Source organism: Fringilla coelebs (genome assembly GCF_963513975.1).
Source record: "Fringilla coelebs genome assembly, chromosome: 18".
In the NCBI taxonomy this organism is placed as follows: Eukaryota; Metazoa; Chordata; class Aves; order Passeriformes; family Fringillidae; genus Fringilla; species Fringilla coelebs.
Genome location: NC_140044.1, coordinates 7,848,712 through 7,868,913, shown reverse-complemented (window position 1 = coordinate 7,868,913; position 20,202 = coordinate 7,848,712). Strand labels below are relative to the sequence as shown.

The window sequence follows — 20,202 nt, the reverse complement described above, 5'->3', positions numbered from 1 at the left end:
TGTGCACTCTCAAGAGAACTTGGTTCAGTTATCTTTGTAGCACCCAGGAGACAGCAGAAATCTTCAACTGATTCCTCCCTGAGCTTTCTCTCCCACGAGCTGATGAAACCCCATTCCCTCAATTTGTCCTCATCCATCCTGTATTAACCCCCAGACCACCTCAGTGGTCCTCTGCTCTCCCAAGCACGGTATGTCAAGGCCTCTCTTTTTATTGGGAGAGCCCACAACTGAAAAAAATATTCTGCAAGTTGTCCCATGAGTGCCAAGGAGAAGATAAGAATTCCTTCTGTTGACTTGCTGGTTTTGCTCTTGCTGGTGCAGTGTAGTGTATGATTAGCCTTTGTCACTGCAGTGACACGCTGCTGAGGTGACACATTTGCCTGAAGTGACATGCTGGTGACTGTCCTGCAGCTTGTCCAGCAGAAGGTCCAGGCTGTCTCTTACAGAGCTCATCTCTCCAGCCAGCCCCAGCACACGGCTGAACCTCACTAAGGAAAGACAGAGGAAAGTACTTTTCCTGTTGCTGCTTATGTGTCTGAGCAAACGCACAAATAGGAGACCTGGGAGCTGCTTTGTCAGCCTGGGCACTTGAGAGAGATCCATCACAGAGTGGTTATTTAGGACATTGAGAAAACCACGTCTCCTGCTCTGCCCTTGGGACGCAGGCAGGATTGATCAGTGTGTCTGAGAGAATAGGGAAGTGGGTCTAATGAGCTGGAATACGTCTTGTCGTACAAGGGAGCTGTGCAGCAGGCAGGGGAGCTGTGTGTTATGCATCCCAGAGTTAATGAGTGAAAATTGGGCTGGCAGAAGCTCTGCTGTTCCTGTGAGGGCTGTGGTTTGAGGAGTGTGCTGCCCTAATTGGGCTGGGCAGAGGGGGGTGATGCTCCTGCTGCCGGCGGTGCCCTCGTTAGGGGTGTGTGTGTATCAGGTTAGCAGGGCTATCACTGAGAGCAGAATACCCAAATCACATTATTATAATAACTCATTTCTCTTTGCATGTGTTCAGTCTTGACAATGCAAGTTGGTGCCTCCTTAGACCAACTCCAGAATGTTTGATTTGGAAAAAATAAGTAACTATCATGGAGAAACAGTAAAATTGCCTGATACAGTAAGCACAGAATCACATTTGTTTTTATCATTCCTAATTGTTCGGATTCCCTAATTTTAGCACTTCTGGGGAAGGTCTGCTGCAGTAGTCTGTGTGCTCTTGTGTCTGTTATCCTGTGCCCTGCTGCTGTGATTGTAATGCATTTTATCACCTCACTGGTAATGTATTGCCAGTTGCTTTGGGGTCATGTCATGAGCACACTGGCCTAAGAGCCATCTGCTATTGATACTGAATGCATTTGCCTCTCTGTTGGTTGTCCTTAACACCCAGCACATGTTTCCATAGCTGTGGTTGACTTGCTGCAAGAGCTGACTGATATTGATACTCTCCATGAGAGTGAAGAAGGAGCCGAAGTCCTCATAGATGCTCTTGTAAGTAGGAAACCCCAGATTATTTTAGTGCCTCAACATCTGCCTCAGCCCAGCAATGAACACTGACCCCTCCTGCTGTCTGCAGCTATGTCTGGGTGTCTTTGCTGCCACCACTGTGATGGACATAGCCAGGAGAAGGCTGTTCTGAACCTGAGACCATAATGGCTGTTTTTGATGAAATGCTAGAGTTTGGGGAGTGGGTGGTTGCGCCATTTGCACATTGTTGCACCACTTCTTTTTTGGAAGGAACGCTGTCATATTGCAAAATTTGAGTAGGCTAGGGGATTTTTTGGTGCAGAGAGGGAGAATGAAGTAATAATATTTGTGACTTGGACAGTGTCCCTTTGAAAACAGGACCTTTGTTTGCATTTCCCTTCTTCTCTGTGAAAAAGTGACCTGGGTTCACTAATGGAGAACTGAAATTCGTTACCCAAAGGACAGCGATGCCCCTGTGATCTTTCAGTCTCACCTCTTGCACAGGAGACTGGTTGTCTTGTACCCAGTAACTCTTGTTTCAAGCCCAAAAATCTGGGCTTGAACCGGGGCATCTGTCGATGATAGTGGGATTTTTTCTTAACAAGAAGTAAAAACTTGGAAGTTTTCATGTAGCAGAGCAGATGAACTTTAAGGGTGGAGGAGGGTACAGAGGTAAGGATCCCTTTTGGCATAGAGAGTTAACCAACCCAGAAAATTACCTAGGTGGGTGGCAGATGCATTGGTTGGTGTTAAGTGTTCCTTGCACACCTAACTCTCTGAGCGCCTCTTGGCCTCTATGGGGGTGGATTTCCCCTTTTCCTCCTGTTTGTGCTGGATGCCTCCTGCTCCCCAGCTGCAGAAGTGGAATACAAACCCCTCAGAGAGGTGATGCCCAGCCAAACATGAGTTTTACGGGTCTGTCCTACCTTGGAGCTAGTGAATTGGTGCCTTTGAGCATCGCTATGGCTGTGTCTGTGACTGGTTCTGTAACTATTGTGTTGAATTTGGAAGACAGGAAATTGCAGTTTTTCTTTTGTTTGCTTTGTTTGGCTGCTCTGTTTTCTCCTACAATCCTTGTCCAGTCACTATAAAGTTACCTTCCAGAGGTTAATGACAGTGCCCAGAGCCCAGTTCTTCCAGCTGGCCTCTGTGCTGTTGTTAATTACTCTGCCTTGGTGGGGAGATTGCTGGGTGAAGGAAATGGGAGAGAGGAACTGCTAGAGAAGATGTTTTCTATAAAATATGTGGAGAGGTAGTAAATCAAGTGAAGTTCTTTCTGTTTTCATTGTCACCAGCCCACTGATAATAGCCATGTTTAGAGGTTTCATTGTCCTGCTTGAAAGAAACAGGTCAGGCCTATCTTGGGAGAAATGTTTAGATACCTGCTTTTTAGATTACTTTTTTTTTTTTTAAAGAAAGTAGGTAAAAGGTTGGAGGCTATCTGAAGATTGTTGCATTGTTTTCTGCAGCAGCCCAAATATGGTTTTTTCCCATGCATTTACTGGGCCCAAAGCTGGTTAAGAGTGTTTGAATTGGTGATGTTATTTTGTTCAACTGTTCCAAGCTCACTTGCCGGAGTCAAGCTGGGACTCTTTCCAATTCCTGTTTTAAAGGTGTATTTTGGGTGTGAGCTCTGTGATTCAGGGACTCCCCTCTGCCGCTCTAGTTTTCCTTAACTCACTGAAGTCAACTTGGTTTATTCATCTTGAGAGGATTTAACTGCAGGACTTCAGCTGGTAACAGTTCAACTCTTGGGTTTGGATCTGTGTGTGAGCATTGTTCTGTCAGATTTTGTACTTGTTAGGTGGAAGGTCCAGCAGCAATGTAGGCAGGCAGCAGTGACCAGCTGTGACCAGTGGCTCACAGAGCTGGCAGTTCTCCCATCCACAGTGGTTTGTGAGCCTCATGCTTCAGAATTCTGAGGGATTATTAATGAGTCAGGCTGGTTCAGGAAATAAGACTGTGACAAGGTGCATGTTTCCCTCCTGATGGTTTTCTGTTTAATCTGAAACACAAAAGTTGTTTCATTAATTAGGGAAAACGTAGTGACAGATTTACATGATGATTCTTTGCTCCCTCTGAGATTTTACAGCAGGGTTGTTTGTGTCTTCTGGTCATGTCTGGCAGGGTGTTTCCTTCATATTCTTCTTTTCATTCTTATTTCCTATCTCTTTATCTTTTACATGACCCTGGGGATTTAGGTGGAGGGCCAGGTCGTGGCCTTGTTGGTCCAGAATTTAGAGCGCCTGGATGAAAGTGTGAAGGAGGAGGCTGATGGTGTCCACAACACCCTGGGTAAGTGGCTGCTGCACAGCCCCTTCCTTCTTTCCGTGGTTTTGTACCAAGGGGTGTGAGTTACCCCTTCCTTTCCCCCCTTCTCTTTTTCTCTTGGACTGCCAACACTGCAGTACAGGATCTGGTACAGCTTTTATTCAAGCACAGCTTAGAATCACTCGTCCCTGGAGCCAGAGTTTGTCCTTTGTCCCATGGCTGCATGAAGGGTGCCTCTTCCCAAACCAGCTGTGTTGGGAGGTGCAGATATGTGGATCACTGCCCTGCACCAGAGGCAATCACAGAACTGTTTAGGTTGGTAAAGCTCTTTAAGATCACTGAGTCCAGCTATTAACCCAGCGCTGCCAAGGCCACCACTAAACCCTGTCCCAAAGTGCCACATCTACACAGCTTTTAAAAACCTCCAGGAAAAGTGCTCCACTGTCCATGTATTTACTGTGAACATATCTGTGAGCTATACTTTGTTTCTGTCTTAACAATATATTTAACTTTCAGGTAGTAAAACATGTGCAATTCATGGAAGGACATAACTGCCCCTCTGCTCCCTGATCTTTGCACAGCACAGAACCATTGCAGGGTGGTGCCCCTGCTGGCAGTCACACCGTCACCCACTCCTTGCAATCCTTTGGGATTGTAATCTCCCAGGACTGTAAGAATGAGAGAGACTGCAAACATGGGATTTGTAATTTTTGATGGGGAGAACCATCTGTTTTCTGTCTTTCTTCCCAGGAATTGTGGAGAACATGGCAGAGTTCAGGCCGGAGATGTGCACGGAGGCTGCGCAGCAAGGCCTCATGCAGTGGCTGCTCAAGAGGCTGAAGGTGAGCTGGTTTCTCACTGTCCTTCTACAGACCAGTTAGCACAAAAACTAGGTTAAGAAAAGCCAGTTGTGCTTGTGTGTGTTGTAAAAGCTCAGTTAAGGACAAAAAGTTATAGTTCATGGTCTGTGTCCTCAGCAGTTTTAGTTTAAAGAGACGCACTTGGGTTTTGTCTTTATAAATATTTTGCAGTAGAAATTGTCTCTTTTATATTTTCATATGATTCATATATGTTGGATTTACATGTTTGAGATCTGTAGGACTATGAAAGCTGACCAGTGAGAGGGGACACTAATATCAACCATTTAATGGTTTTTGCTTCCCACATTTCTAACAATTTTTGAGTTTGAAGTGATGTCTGTGTTGAAATGCTGCTGAGGGTGGCTTTTGCTTTGAACTCAGCTAATTGCCTTTTAAATTAAAAGCTGCTTTTCATACACTGCATCCTTTGACAGCGAGTTACACACTTTAGCTCTGTCTTGTTGAAAAAATGCCTAAACATTCACTGGAAAATGCTGTAGAAAAAGAAAGGATAGTTCAGCCCTCTCACAGAAATAGTAAAGGAAATATAGCAAAGAAATTCTGGCTGTTCTCTAACCTGTCAGTAAGGCATTAGCACTTCCATGCTTAAATGTCTGCATGATTAGAAAGCCTCTGAATTCCAGAAATTCTTCATCAGCTGTGTAAGTGCAGATACCCCTCTGTGCACTTCACATCCTTGTTAGCAGAAGTAATCTGTAATTTCTCACTACAGGTAGAAACATAATTATGTTCTTTGCTTAAAAAGAAAAAGTGAAGTTAATTTTAGTCTTGGCAGGTTGGTACTGCTGCCTGCCTTGGAATTGCTGTGGCAGCTGAAAGACTGAAAAACTTGGGAAAGCAAAATAATCCCAGCTAGGATTCCCCTGCTTGATGCCACAGAACATGAATGCTCAATGGCATTCCAAGCTTGTGCAGGATGTGTCTGTTGGGTTCCCTGGCTGTGTTAATCACTGGATTTGGGATGTAGGATCAGGCAGGGCTTTTTCTTGCCTGTACAGGGTTGTGGGGAGCTAATGAACCCCTCTCCAGCTGCTTTGGCTCTTGGCAGTGCTTGGTCTTGAATCTCTCTCCCTGACAGATGTGTTTGGGATTAACCCAGGATCTCAGCAGCTGAGTAGAGCTGCTGTGGAATGTCTCTGGGATAAGTTTTAAGATCAGGGTTCTGTCTGAGCAGTGATGAGGACATCTGGCACACAGCACAGAGCATGACTTTGTTTCCTAACATCATTTCAGGTCTTATAATTGTATTGTGACTGTCAGAGCTGCATCAGAGGTGGAGAGCTCACTTCTGCAAACAATAGCAGGGTTTGATGATGTGTGCAGTCTTAGGAGACCAGAATGCTGTTTCCCAGGATTTGCAGGGCAGCAGTTGGTCACCCTATGGCAGAAGGTGGCAGGGCTGTACAGCACCAAGCACCTTCCCCTCTCCCTCATGGTCTGCCTGGAGGTGTCACCTGGCTGCTATAAATGCCATCTTCTGCAGAGTGGTTGGGGATCATCTGGAATGAAAAGCTTTATTTAAAGTCAATACTTGGTGGTGTTTGGGATCTTCCTGCTTTCTGTGTTTCTGTGTGTTGCCTGGTGCTTGCACACCATGCTTTGTTCCTTGGTAGAAGGGTGGGGTGATTGGCCCAGCAGCCCTGCATAGGCAGGACTGTCCACCATGCTGCAGGGAGTTGTGTGTTTGGGGAAAAAACTGGGTGACAAATGCTATGTTTTAAGCCTAGGATTTCTGCTTTTTCCCTTCTTGAACAGTGGAGTATAAATAGCTGGTAACTGATGATTTTGAAATTTGTTTTATTTTATGAATCTCTCAGTAAAACAGGTTGCATTATTATCTAATTGGTTAATGTTCAGTCTGTTTCTGTAGATGAAGCAGCTTTGGCAGCATGCAAAAACATTGGATCCAGTTCAGAATCCACTCTAGGGATTTTTTGGGGGTTCAAAATCAGCATTTTCATTTCATTATGACTTCTTTAGCATATTTGAGGATGGAGGGAATATCTGAAATGGAAGTTATGTGACTGTGCAAGCAAAACCCATCTCACGTTCTTCTGACTGTGACACTCTGATCCTCACAGGAAACTCTGGCAGTTAATATATGATATTATTGTGACATATGTTCTGAAATTCTGGTTTTCCTGACAGGCACAGACTTCCAGAACAGAGATAAGTGCCATGCACCCACTTCACATTGTGGAAAATATATCACAGGAAAGAGATTCTGTGTGGCAAACAACTGGAGACTGTTCTTAGGGGTTTGGAGCCAACTTGGCCAAACCTACTGATGTAGGACCATGTGAAGAATCACAGTGGACTTTCTGCATATGTGCATGAACCCACAAGCACCTCCTGTCACCCCTGAATCAGAATTGTTACTGTTCTGTCACTGAGGAAAACTGCAGAATTACTGCAGTTGTGTTTTATTTTATGTGCTGCTCATGCATTAGGTGATTTGATTAATGAGTTCTTCAAATCAATAAGATGCTGAGGGCCGTGCCCTGATGGGTCTCTTGTTCCTTCCCCCACAGGCTAAGATGCCTTTTGATGCCAACAAGCTGTACTGCAGTGAGGTGCTGGCGATTCTGCTCCAGAATAATGATGGTGAGCCATGCTTGCCATATCTCTGTCAGTGAGGGCAGAATCCAGGCTTCTCTCAGATCACAGCAGCCCTTTTCTGCCTCCAGCTCTCCTTTGCTGCCTTAACTCTCCCCCATGTGCTCCCTCACCTCGACCCTCTCTTTCTCTGCAGCTTTTGTGCTCTGTCAAGCTGTATTGATTTTGTTTGCTGATGTATCAGTGTTAGATGGCTGTAAAATCTGACAGTTAGCTTCATTTTTCTCTCTCTTTTCCCCCTTCCCCCCACCTCCGTCTAGACAACAGAGAATTGCTCGGGGAGCTGGATGGGATCGATGTGCTGCTTCAGCAGTTATCTGTGAGTAATTCCCACGTGTCTTCTCTTCCATCAGGAGACTGCTGGGCTGGGTGGGAGGAGTGGAAAATATTTGGGGTGCTGTCCTAGCAGTGCTTCATATTTGGTGAGCATAGTCCCCAAATACCTTCCATGTGGTGTGTCATCCATGGTCAGTGAGATGAATCCCTTCGGTAAAGATGTTAATGCTGAGGTGCCTGGAAGTTAAATTATTACATTATAGTTTCATGGAGAGTTGGAGGTAGGCAGAGTTGGAATTGGTCCATCTTCAGCATGCTCCACTCCAAGCACAGGGCTTCCCATCTTTGAGCTGGCTGAAGGTAGTTGTGTTGCTAGCTCACCTCTCTTTCTTCAGGCTGTGCTGCCCGCAGCACCCTCAGGTATGAATTATGTAGGAATCTCTGGTAATCAGCTTATCCACATACCCGAGTGTGAATTTGCCCTTCCCCTTGCAGGCCCTGTGTGTTATCCTTTAAATCCTGCACCGGGCTGCTGCACATTTGTGGGTGCACAGTCAGGGCAGCAAAGGGCAGCAGCTACAGAGGGTGCAGCAGTAACCTGTCACTGGCTGACACCTGTCAGGTGCTGGAGCTTTTGGTGCAAACTCTTCATATGTGTTCTGCAACAGCACAGCCCAACATCTGGGGGTAATTTTGCTTTCTTTGTCATTCAGGTGTTTAAACGACACAATCCAAGTACAGCAGAGGAACAGGAAATGATGGAGAACCTGTTTGACTCCCTTTGCTCCTGCCTCATGCTCAGCTCCAACCGTGATCGCTTCCTCAAGGGTGAGGGTCTGCAGCTGATGAACCTGATGCTCAGGTACCTCATTAGCATTGTGATTTCCTTCCTGCTTTTGATGTGTCAACACATGTTCTGGCTAGATATTTATGGTTTTATTTTAAAACTTCTTTGTTAGGATATTTGTATGTCTTCTCTTTCTGTTTTTTTCCAGCAGGTAAGTAAATTGGATTTTCTCAGACATGGAATCTTCACTCTTTGTCTTTAACTTTATTTCCTAAGAACTGAGATTGCGACAGTGGCTGCTGGAAAGTGGTAGATCTTTCATCTGGGTGTCTGCCACAGAGAATGCTGTAGGTCAAGTAAGCCCTCAGAGGATTTAAACAACCTCTATGAGGGCAGGAGAGGACCTTTGGATGTTTCTAGGGAAAACATTTTTCCTTTTGTTCCCCAGTTCAGGCTCCACTGTGTTGTATATCCTCTGAGCTGCTGAATTGTTGTGGAAGCTGATACAAAAATTACTTAGGTGATTGGGGCATAAGTTTGCATTTCTTGTGCTGTACTTTGTCACACCCTGGACCTCTGGGGCTTCTCTGCCCTCTCTCCACTTTTACTTGCTGGGCTGGCACTGAGTTGTGTCTGCTGGGCTGTCTGGCTCCCCAGAGCTGCAGGAGGGCACAGTGGGCTCTGTCTGGCTGTCCCCAGAGTGCCAGGCTGTGTGCTGGTGGGTTAGCAAACACCAGCCAGGAATGCTGAGCTCCTGCAGCTCAGGGCTGGGGAATGTGTGGCAGCAGGGAACTGAATAAATAACCCAACATGGATTATTCAAATAGGAACACTGGGTTTTCTTGAGGCTAATTAAGGAAAAGCTCCAAAACTAAGAACGGGAGGGAGGCCTCCCTCTGCCTGGAGTCCTAAGCTGCTAAACCAGCCTTGCAGAACTAATTAGTTGGAGTTCTTGTGCCATGTGGGTGGGATTCAGTATTTGGATTTTTAAGAGCTTTTTACCCGTTTTTTGGCTGTACAGTTTACCACTCTCTGCACAGGATTCCAGCTGGAAAATTATGACTAGAGGAAAATTTCTCCTTGGCTGCATTTTGCCCCCCATAGTAGTTAGAAAGGGGTTGGGAGGGACAAAGGCTGATAGACAGAGTTTCCAAGGCCTCAATCTGTGGCTTCTGCAGTTTGAGTGGGATTAGTAAAGCGACAGTGGAAAAAAACTAGCAATTTACAGAATTTGTTCTAGAAGCTTCTGTCGCTATTGTCCACAGGCATGTACTATACTGACAGCTGATTGTTTTGTATTTTTTAAACTCTTCTAATCTAGTTGTAGTGCTTAGAAGCTCTCACAGTTGCTCAGTTTTCCTTGGACCGAGCAACTTAGGTGACCACAATCTGTTGTAAATAGGGAGTGAATGTGGATAGTTGGTTGTGATCTGAAGCTGTACATCTGTATCTTCTTGATACCTTCCTGATAAACAGCAGAGAGCAGACATGCCTTTCAGTTGTGATTGACCACCTTGCCCACAAACAAGGCAGAGTATTTTTCTCTCCTGTTGGTGTCCTCTGAAGGCCGGGGGCAGAGATCTGTTATTTTTTGGTTTTACTTTGGAGGTGATTAATCACTGTACCACAGCCTGTGCAGATGAAAGGACAAATAGGCAAAGTTGAAAGTGTATTGACATGATGTGAGATAGATAAGCTATGTGAGAATAAAGATATCAGGCTTGAATCTCCATTACTGTCGTAGGGAACACAGCATTCTGTGTCTGGTGCTGCCCGATCCATCCAGCCAAGTCGTTCCGTTATTGATGGTTGTGCACACACACCTGCAGAGAGCTGCAGCAGCTTTCAATGAGCATTTAATGTGCTCATGATATTCCTACAGATAGTCGTGAGAACAGGATGGTTTCTGTTGTACTGAGCCTTAAAATGTGTAGCCAACAGCAAAAGGTAATGTTGTATCATGTGAACTTCTCCTGGTTTATGGGGGGTCAGTGGTAATGCCTGAAAATGAGCCCAGGGTGGCTGATGTACCTGATGTGCATGTCCATGGCCAGATGGGTCCCCAGACTCGTGCTCTGGTCTGGGACTTCAGTTGGCCCTGAAGGAATTGGGGCTTCACCAAGCAGGCACATGGGAGGTGAGCAGAGGGTCTGGGAGAAGAGCAGGCTGAGAGGGATGAAGCTGGTGACAGCAGGAGTGAAGGAAGAAGTTTGGAAGTAGAATGAGAGCAGGGCTATATATAATTATTTAATTTACATCTCTACACCAAGGGAAGCTTGTTTATTTTATGTCATATCTTTATCAAAACCAAGATGGTTTATCAAGGGATAGCAGCCACCAGCAGAAAGTTTAGAAATGTCCCTTAGAATTAAACTAAATTTTCTTTTCAGTTCAGAAAGTACTTCTTAGTGCTCATTCCCTCAGTCTTGCCTTAGTAACCTAACTGCAGTTTAGCCAAAAGAGAGGAAGACAGGCTTGTCCTGTCAGCTCCTGGGGCACTGACAGGCAGTTATTGCTTTGGCTTAGAGCTGTGTGGGGTTTGAGGAGATGCAGCCGTGTCACTCCCGGGGGATGTGTCAGGGAGATTCTCTGTTGCTCAGGGAAAATGATGTGTGGCTTTCCCAGCTATGAACTGAGGAGCATGTGTATGCACAGGGACAAATAGAGCCCAGGGAGCTCATGGGGACCTGCAGCACTTGGGCCACAAAATGTTCTGTCCTGCAGCTATGCTGGGACTTTGCCTGCCCTCAGTAAAAGCTTTTGTTTCCTGTACAGAAAACAAGGTGGAACCAGACAACTCCATATGGCTCCCCAAAGCGTTTCTGTAGCTATTTCAGGGTAGATTTTTTTATGATTGTTAAAATATTTTTATGTTTTCTTGTCCTGCTGTTCCTAATGACCCCTGGAAACATAAGCTGTCTCTTCACTAAATCTTCTGGTTAATTAAACGGAACCATTTTATGCACACTTTCCCAGGAAATCTAGGGTTCTGCTTTTACTGGTATTTTGGAAAGTTAAAGGCTATGTTCTGTTAATGTGGAAAGTACAAATAATGTCAGCACCTCTTTTAAAAAAAAAAATAGATGTATTGAAAGAGTTGTCTCAGATGTAAAGGTGTTAAAAGGAGGAAAGCAATGGTCAGTGAATAAAGTTGTAATTCAGAGTTTCCATGAACACTGACGCCCCTCCACATTTGGTGATTCTCATGTTTGCTTGTCTGTGAATTAGTGTTCAGCTAAAAGTTCCTTCAATGAGCCCAGATGAGACTAAGATAAACTGCTTGCCCTCTGGCAGAATAAATATTTCAAATAAAATCAACTCCAGACAGTCCAGGCAAGCAGCTATTGATCTCTAAAAGCCTGAACTTAAACCCAATGAATATTCCAGAGCTCAGCCCTGCACAGCCTTCCTAAATGCTGATCAATATGCAATTACTTCCCCTGAAAACATTTCTGGTGTCATCTGGCCTAAGGAGTACTTTATTTTTAGCTCTCTGTAGTGGGGATGTGGGGGTGCCAAACCACCCTCCTGCATAGCCCTTGGTTGCTGGGGGGAACTCAGAGTTCAATTCCACACTTTGCCCTCCCACCATGGGGTCAGAAGTGCCTGTGGCTGCTCTGGGCAGGGTCACTTTCTTTCAGGCTGGGGTGTTCATATATAGGTATTTTAGTTTGCCTGTTGTTAGGGGCTCATGAAGTTGGGTCTCTGCAGGGAAGTTGTTTTCCACAGCTCTCTGGAGGCTTGAGGAGCCCCTGCTGATGGACACGGGGTCCTGGTGGCTCAGTCTGCAGCTGGGCAGGATCAGAGGAGATTGGCATGTGCTTGGGGTTAAAGGTGGTGAGGCTTGTGACTGTCCTGTCCTGGAGGGAATGTCCTAGGCTGGCCTTTGGGGACACTGGAGGCTTTTGTTCTCCAAGCTCATGTTAGCTCCTACTGATACTCACTTGGTCTGGGCTGTATTGTTGACCAGTTTTTCAGTTCAGTTTCGGTTTTCCCCTGGATGGATTATAAATTCTTGTGGTTTGGTTTGTGAGGTACAGGGCAGCTGGAGATAATTTTTAGGGCATCCCTGTGTTACTGGTGTGAGTAACCACCATCAACATTCTGAACTGGCGTTAAAGCAGAACAGCCCAGGGTCTGTCAGCCTCCTTCCATTGTGTGGTTCCTGGTGATGGGGTTTCATTAAAACTGACCTAGCTGTGCTCACCAAACTTACTCCTTTATTAAGTTAAACTGTTTTTAGATTGAAATCCTGATCTTTTTGGAGATAGTATTTGCCTTTTGTGTCCAACCCAGCCTCCCCTTCTGTTTTGTGCCAGTGTTTGTAAAGGAGTGAAAAAATATCTTCTTCAGTAGCCAAGAAATAAGAAAATGAAACCATAACAATAAAATACATAAAATGAAATAAAAATAGAAAATAAAAAGAAATAAAAGACATTAAAAAAGAAATAACCAAGACAATATTCTCAGCCACAGTTTTGAAAAGAGTTACTGTTGATACAATATTTTGGCTTCTAGAAGAGAAATCTTGCTTAGAGCTTGTGCTCAGACTCTTCATCTTGTCCTTGTCCTGTTCCTTTCCTTGTCTCTTTAAAGTAGGGTGCTCCAAAGCTCCTCATGTCCCTGTACAATTTAATTTGCCTCTTTTCACAGAGAGAAGAAGATTTCCCGCAGCAGTGCCCTGAAGGTGCTGGACCACGCCATGATTGGACCAGAGGGCACAGACAACTGTCACAAGTTTGTGGACATCCTTGGGCTGAGAACCATCTTCCCTCTCTTCATGAAATCACCCAAAAAGATAAAGAAAGTTGGAACAACTGAAAAAGAACACGAAGGTAGGTGTGTTTCCAGATCCTTCTTATTGCTATGGAGAATGGACTGACAGTGTCTGAAAAGTACCTGCAGGGAGGAGGGAAGGGCACAGCACCCATCTTTGCAGCTTTTAGCTCTGGATGTCCAGCCTGCTGCTCCTGTCACAGCTGGCTGTTGAGGACACACTTGTCCTGCTTGTTTTGGTATCAGCAGCTCCTGGCAATTCCATTTCATGTGCTGTTAATAAGTTATTTTACTCCTGTAGGGTCTGTTGTTTGAAGCTCTAACTCTGATGCAAAACTCTTTTGAAAAGAGTAATGAGGCAACTACAAATGTCACCTCAAAAGCAGTGTTTTCATGGCTCTGAGCACTGAAGTGTGACTGGATGAACATCAGGCATTGCAGAAATAAACTGCATGGCTTTTGAAGTTGCTTTTTTTTCCTTTTTATATTTTTTAACTCTCTACCCTGGAAAACTGCTTTAAAAGGGATCTGCTGTGGAATAAAGCTACTATTACTGTGGGACCTTACGCTGAGCTGAGTGGTCAGTCCCTCCTGCTCCTGGTAACATTGACTTTCCCATTTTGTTAGGAAACAAAATAGGCTGTGGACTATGTCTTGGAAGAAACTTTAAATACTGCTAGTGATGCTTAAGGTTTTGTGCCAGTTCATTGCTCAACTCAGTTCTACAGAGGGTGAATATTGTCAAAAACTGAAGAGGTGTGAGTGGCTCTCAGATATGGCTAGGATCCATCCTGAACTCCTGCAGCAAGCCAAGGGAAAGTGGAAGGAAATAGCAAAAACATGGGAGCTTGAAACCCAAATCCCCTGCTTTGGGACTGTCCTGGCAGCTCAGGTGGGATATAGGTGTTCTGCCAAGGCCAGGAGGGAGGTGCTGTCCCTGCAGAGCTCTCTGGGTGCTGGCTGAGGCCCTGGCTGGAACTGAGCAGCTCCTTTCTCTGGCAGAGCTGCTGGGCTGGGGACGGCTGCTTGTTCTCCCTCCTAAGGACAAGGAATGGGCAGTGGCATGGGCTGGGCATGTGTGGCAGTGGCTGCTTTCCTGGCACGGGTGGAGAGCAGGGGCTCACCTGTGACCCAACCCCAGAGCAATTCACACACCTGCTGACAGTTCTGGTCACTTTATCTGTCTTGCGTTACTTGTGTTGGATAGATAATGGTGAGGGGGAAAATTTTGGTCTGGGGTTTATTCAGTGGACTTGCAGAGCTAGGTTTGGTTTCTGTAGGTTATGTAATAAAATTGCAGGTTTATGTAATGAAATCCACAGTTATGCTTCGATGGATTTAGGGGAAATTTAGAAATTTTCATTTGCAGTGTGAAAATGAGGTTTGTTTAATTCTTCTTACTGAGAGAAAGCTTCAGCTGGAATGGGAGGTTCTGGGTAGAGTCTGAGTCTGTGGCTCATGCCATTGACTTAATTTTTCAGTTTTGGAAAGTGAGCTAATCTCTGTCTCATCTACTTCTTCTGGAGACTGCAGTTGATACCTGTGGGCAGTCCTGGCTGCTGTGAGGATTAGTCTGGAAAGCCCTGACAGGGTCAGTTCCTGACTATTTCTGTGATAGTATGAAAAGCCTGTCTGGCCTCAGGAGGATGAAGTGATCCATGCAAACAGGCTTTGTATCACATCTCTGTCTCATTATCATGCTGAAGAAATGGAGAACATTAAGATGAGTCCAGAAATCAGTTCTATTAAAATAAACTCTCCCTAAAAGGCTGTGGTAGTAAGTCCAATTTTTTTTGTTTTGCATCACTGGGCAGGTGAGTTACTGAATTTCTAACGACAGGAGGTAATAGAGATGTTCAGCAGGGTTCCCTGGGGCCTGTCAGCCGTTGTCCTGACACGGTGTAAGCAGCACAGTGTGTGCTTTACTCTGCTCGGTGTTGCCCCAACCATGCAGTGGTTGCTCCTGGGGGGAACCTGGCACAGGCTCCTGGGTGCCTCTGGCTTTAAGGGAAATGGTGCAGGTGTGGTATGATGGAACTGGTTCCCTCTGTGCTGTTCTGGTCCTAGGAACATGCTGCTTTTTGCTTATCTCTTTGTTTATTGATCAAAAAGAACTCTCATGTTCAGTCTGCATCTTTTCTCAAAAAAACTTTATCCTGTGTTCAATCTGTTTTAAAGAAATTAGAACAATGTTGTATTAGGAGAGCTTTCATGTGTATGCCAAATGGAGGAAGAGATTCCTTTAGAGGATTCTTTGGAATGGCTCTGCAGCAGTGGCATCAGTATTTCTTTAAAGCAGCTCTGAGGAGCTGGGCTGTGCTGGCCCTCTCTGCGTTGCTGCTGGGCTGCTGTTGTGCTGGGCACCCCAGGCTGTGCTGTAAAACACAAAACCCTCAGTGGGCTTTGAAACCTGGGCCCTAATTACAGCTGCCTAAAGGCCAGCCTTGCTAAAATGCTCCAGCACTGGGTGAGGTTCCAAACAGCTCTGCTGAAGGGTTTGTCCTGCCTGGCCCTCTGTCCCTTTGTGTGCAGTGGCTGAAGTGCCGCCAGGCTGGGGGTCCTGGCACCCACTGTGGCTCCAGGTACTTCACCTCTCCCAGGACATCCAATGCTCAATCTCCAGAGCACCAAATCTTCTGTATGTGTCTGATGGTTGTAGGAAAATATCCCCTTGTCTTTATTTTATAGCAGTGTTGCTATTTACATAAGAGATAGTCTATAAAACCATGTTTGTTTTATTGTCTCTAAGGCAGTGTTCTGAATGTGACAAAATAATAAATACCCCAGTGAAAAAAAATCTCAATGTGACTTGCTGAGCTTTTATTTATTACAGAAATTTATAATCCAAATTAAATTTGATAAAAGTAACTTCTCTGTAATGTATTTCTTCCTTTCTAAATGCTAGCATAAAGGTGTCAGTGCTGGTTAGCTACATTTTAAACACTGTCAGTGTTTAAAAAATATTTTACTCTAGGGAGCCGGTGAACAATTTAAATCCAAACTGCACGTATTTATGCTTTATGTACACTATGTAATTAGGAAAAAAGAAAGGGAAAATTTCTTAACCATCTTTATGGATGATCTGAGCCTGAAGATTGGGCCTGTGGTGTCTAACTGAGTGCACATTATCTACACTTGAATTTTGCCTGTGTTTGTACAGATCATTATATTAGGATATTAGATTTGGGAGAAAAAACTCATTGGAAGCAATTTCCCTTTTTCTGAGGCAGTGAAGCAACTCAAAGCAGAAATATTTTGCAGCTGAAGGCAGAAATGGCTTAGAGTTTTCCTGTGTCTGTGGATTTGCAGTACTCCTGTGAGTGCCCAGCTGGTTTGGACAGCCACAAAGAGAACCAGCCTGGCTGTGTAGGAGATGCCATTGGGGTTGTGTATTGTGAGCTGGTTGAACAGCAGTGTCCCTTTAATGTCTGTGATTGCAGGGAGTGCACAGAAATCTGCCTCTGGGTGGTTCTTGGCATAAATAGAGGGTAAGATTTTAAATAACACTTCTGTGTTGTGACTTTTGAAATGTGGGGATTGCTCTTTGAGCATCTGCATTCCCAAAACCTTCCTGCTGCAGAGCTGAGAGTTGGGGTGTCCCCGTGTCCGTGGGGGTGCAGCAGCTCTCAGCACAGTCGAGTCACAGCATTGGATGCTGGTTTAAAATTCTTCAACAGTCTCAGTGAGCTAAAAATGGAGAAAACACAAATTCCTCCTGAATTAGAGAGTCTGTAGTGAAGCAGTCATAGCTGGCTTGACAGGCTGTATATCCTCCTGCTCTTTCTCAGGATGGTTATTTGCAGTTGAGTTTTGCTCACTTGGAGAGTGTAATGAACTATAAAAGGATGTTTGTCCAATTCATCTTCATTTAAAAGCCTTCTCTTGTCTTAGATGTCGGTTTTACTTAGGAATGCTTAATTTGATAACCTGAGAATTAGTTCAGCCAGTTTCCAAAGGAGAATTCCTATTGCTGGGGTGTTTTGCTTGTTTGCCCTCTGTCAATAACAAGGCCTCTTTTGGAGATCCTCAGCTACACCCTCCCTTTAAAAACAACAACAAAACCATTTCTTAGTAAATATACTTTTACTCCTTTGTGACATGCACTAAAGGCAGCAGAGCCCTTGGAATGAATGTCTGCCTCAGAGCCAGGTTCCCAGGGCGTGGGGAAGTGAAAAGACAGCAGCAGAAACATGGCCTGATAAGGAGTTATTGGTATTAACTGAGCACCCTCTGCCAGCCAGCAGTGTTTTTCTTTTGGTGGTCTTGAGGAGTGAGCACCCAGGGAAGGCATCAGTCTGTTTAAGCAGAACATTATTATGCCAATTTGTTATTTCACCATCACCCTCCGACAGGAACCTGTGATTTGAGTGAGCCATGATGCTGAGAACAGAGTTAAATTTATCTCAATTAAAGTGAGCGTGCTCTGTTGCAAGAACATCAGAAAAATAAACTTTCTCAGTCAATAGAAAGAATTTTGTTTTATGTTCAGCTTGATGACTGGATCCAGCTCACCAGGGCTGTTGCATGGGGAGCTTTTCCAGCTCTCCCAGGCCCCCCTTCACCTATCCATAAAATTGGTGCTTCTTTCTTGTTCTCAGTATTTTAAGATAAGATTTTTCTAGGCAAAATGCAGTGATACTTGAGTGGGTTACTCTTCTGAAATATAGTTTATTAATGCACATGGAAACAAGTCAGGCTATCAGATGCTGCACCACTGGAATAGCATGTCCCAGTGCCACCTGTAGTACTGGCATGGATCAATGGCTTCATCCAGGTTTCCCTGAAGCCACAGAGTTGTGTGTCTAGGAGGGGTAGAAATATCTCAAAGAGCTGGCTGGTTTTTTTTCTAGTATTTTCCTGCTTCTAATTAGAAACTACATTTTATTTTAAGTGTTCTTAAATGTGTTCTGCTGGGTTCACCAGATCATCCTGCTTGGCCTCCAATGGGCTGCTGTCCCTGGCATCCAGAACTGCCCACTGTCCCCTTCCTGCAGGATGATGCTTGCCTCCTCTTCCTCACTGTTGAGCTTCCTCCCCTGCCAGGCAGATGTCCATTATAATGAGATGTAAAAAAAAAAAAGCAGGGGGTGGGTATAATAAAGGCAGAGGAGTGTAGTGTTACAGCTTGATTTGACAGGACCTCCTGCTGTTGCAGCTGCCAGTGCCAGCCATGGAATAGATTAATCTGTATTCCAACACTCGGAGCTGAAGTCAAGATCGATCTAATTAGGGTGTTTTAAACACTGCTTGCATGCTGAAATCTCTGTGCCTGTCTGGAGAGGGAATGGCTCCCAAGAGCTTGAGGTGATGCTGGGCCAAGCAGACCCTGGTGCTGCTGCAGGAAGCACATGGAATGTGACCTCCTGGAGCCAGGGGTGTGTCTGGGATGGTGCCCTGCAGGATTGGGGTTGTGGGGAGTGGCAGGGCTTGCAGGTGAGCCAGCCATGGGACAGCAGCAGTGCTGCTGGCTGGTGAGAGAGAAGCCTCCCATCTTCCCACATCCGTGAATTTAGGGGATTTTTGGGATGTTTGCATGAAAAAAGTTGTTCTTGATGCATAGTAGCTGCCAGCTGGTACCTGTTAGTTCTGTGGAGGCACCTTTCTGGTGCTTCAGCACAGCTTGGTTTGGTGTTTGCTTCTCAAAGGAATCACATTTAGTCATTCTTTGAAATATGGCTCTTCTGCAGCCTCTGCCTCTGGCCTTGTCTGTACCCTCCCTGGAAGTGATGCCTTTTTTGCAGGGGATGTGGACTTTGGCTGAGTGTTACGTTCCTATGGAGAAGCTCCCAGAATATTCTGTAACACGGAGGCTGCCTGTGGCTTCACCCTGGGGCAATGCACAGCTCATGGCCTCTGTCTGCACTGAGATCAAAGCCAGGCAGCTGCAGGTTCTGTGTTCTGGGGACTCAAAACAGCATCAGCTACTCACCATTTCCCAAAGGAGATCCAACCCTGAGCAAATATTGTCATTACAGCTTTTAAAATGTTGCCCATGTGAGATGGAGATTGGGTCAGTCCATGGTAAAATGGTGAGACCCCATTTGTGGGAACCTCCACCCAAAGTTTAGTGTTTCTCCCTTCCCATGGCTGTGCAAACACTTTAATCCACTGAATCATGGACTCAGCCTCTCATTCCATCAAGCTTTGCCCTCATTTTGGCCAGTGTCCTTGCCTGTGGATGTTGGTATTTATTGGGCTAGGACTTGCTTTATCAGGCATAACCTTGATTTTGGGGTGCAGCATAAAATACACGAGTGTGTTATTTTTCAGGAAGCTGATAAAAAACCAGTTTAGATAGTTCAGAAATATTTCTGTAAAATACTTCTTTGAACATTTTGACCAGGCAACTGAATATTTCTTGGATTTTCTGCAGTGATATGTTGAAAGAATAACCTTGTTCTCAAAACCTCTGTGTCAGCTCCTTTAGACTTGTCAGTAGTTTTAAAGATTTTATTGATAAAATGGATAAATATCTGCATACAACCACCAAAGCAAAAATGATGGCTAAAATACATTTCCCAGTAAAGGAATATTGGAAAAAAGCAATGAAAATAGATCATTGGTGAGAATACTGCTACTAAAATGCTGCATCAACACTTCCAAAAAAAGAAGGTTGGGGGAAAAAATAGTGTGACATACAGAATGCTGACTTCTTCCTAAACCAGCAGAGCATATGTTGGCATATATGGGGAAAAAAATTTTCATTTTGTTGAATTTCTTTCTCCTTAAGAAAATGGGAACTTGCAAGAACTTGAAGGTTTTTACAGTGCTTTTAATGTCAACAGTTAATTTGGTGTAGCTCTTTGTGGAGCAGCAGTTTGTGTGCAGTGGGAGCATCCTCGTTCACCCCCGTGGGGCTGTCGGAATGACGGAGCAGCCGCACGGTGCGGCCACCCGATAAACCTGTTATCTGCCTGCTCCTCCTGCCAGCCACGCTCCCAATCTCCTTGGAACATGAAAAATTGACACCACCTCAGGCAGAAATCTGTTTCGAAAAGGAAGCTCCATTTATAAGCAGCTAATGAAATGGGGGGTGTTCATGTGCCTGTGCAGCCTCTCCTCGTGCTGCCCTTGTGCAGGATGCAGATAATCCGTGCAGCAGGGAGCACAGGCACCCTGGCCAGGCAGCCTGCATGC

General features: G+C 45.0%; 1 protein-coding gene across 1 annotated transcript in view; it reads left to right on the top strand.

Moving 5' to 3' along the window:
• CTNNBL1 (catenin beta like 1) overlaps positions 1 to 20,202 on the top strand; it is a 47,318-nt gene that overhangs the window by 13,229 nt on the left and 13,887 nt on the right. The window contains exons 5-11 of the mRNA XM_084218008.1: positions 1,387 to 1,482; positions 3,660 to 3,753; positions 4,480 to 4,571; positions 7,142 to 7,214; positions 7,487 to 7,545; positions 8,216 to 8,364; positions 12,943 to 13,124. Coding sequence (XP_084074134.1) covers positions 1,387 to 1,482; positions 3,660 to 3,753; positions 4,480 to 4,571; positions 7,142 to 7,214; positions 7,487 to 7,545; positions 8,216 to 8,364; positions 12,943 to 13,124 — 745 coding nt within the window. The remainder of the gene's footprint in view (positions 1 to 1,386; positions 1,483 to 3,659; positions 3,754 to 4,479; positions 4,572 to 7,141; positions 7,215 to 7,486; positions 7,546 to 8,215; positions 8,365 to 12,942; positions 13,125 to 20,202) is intronic.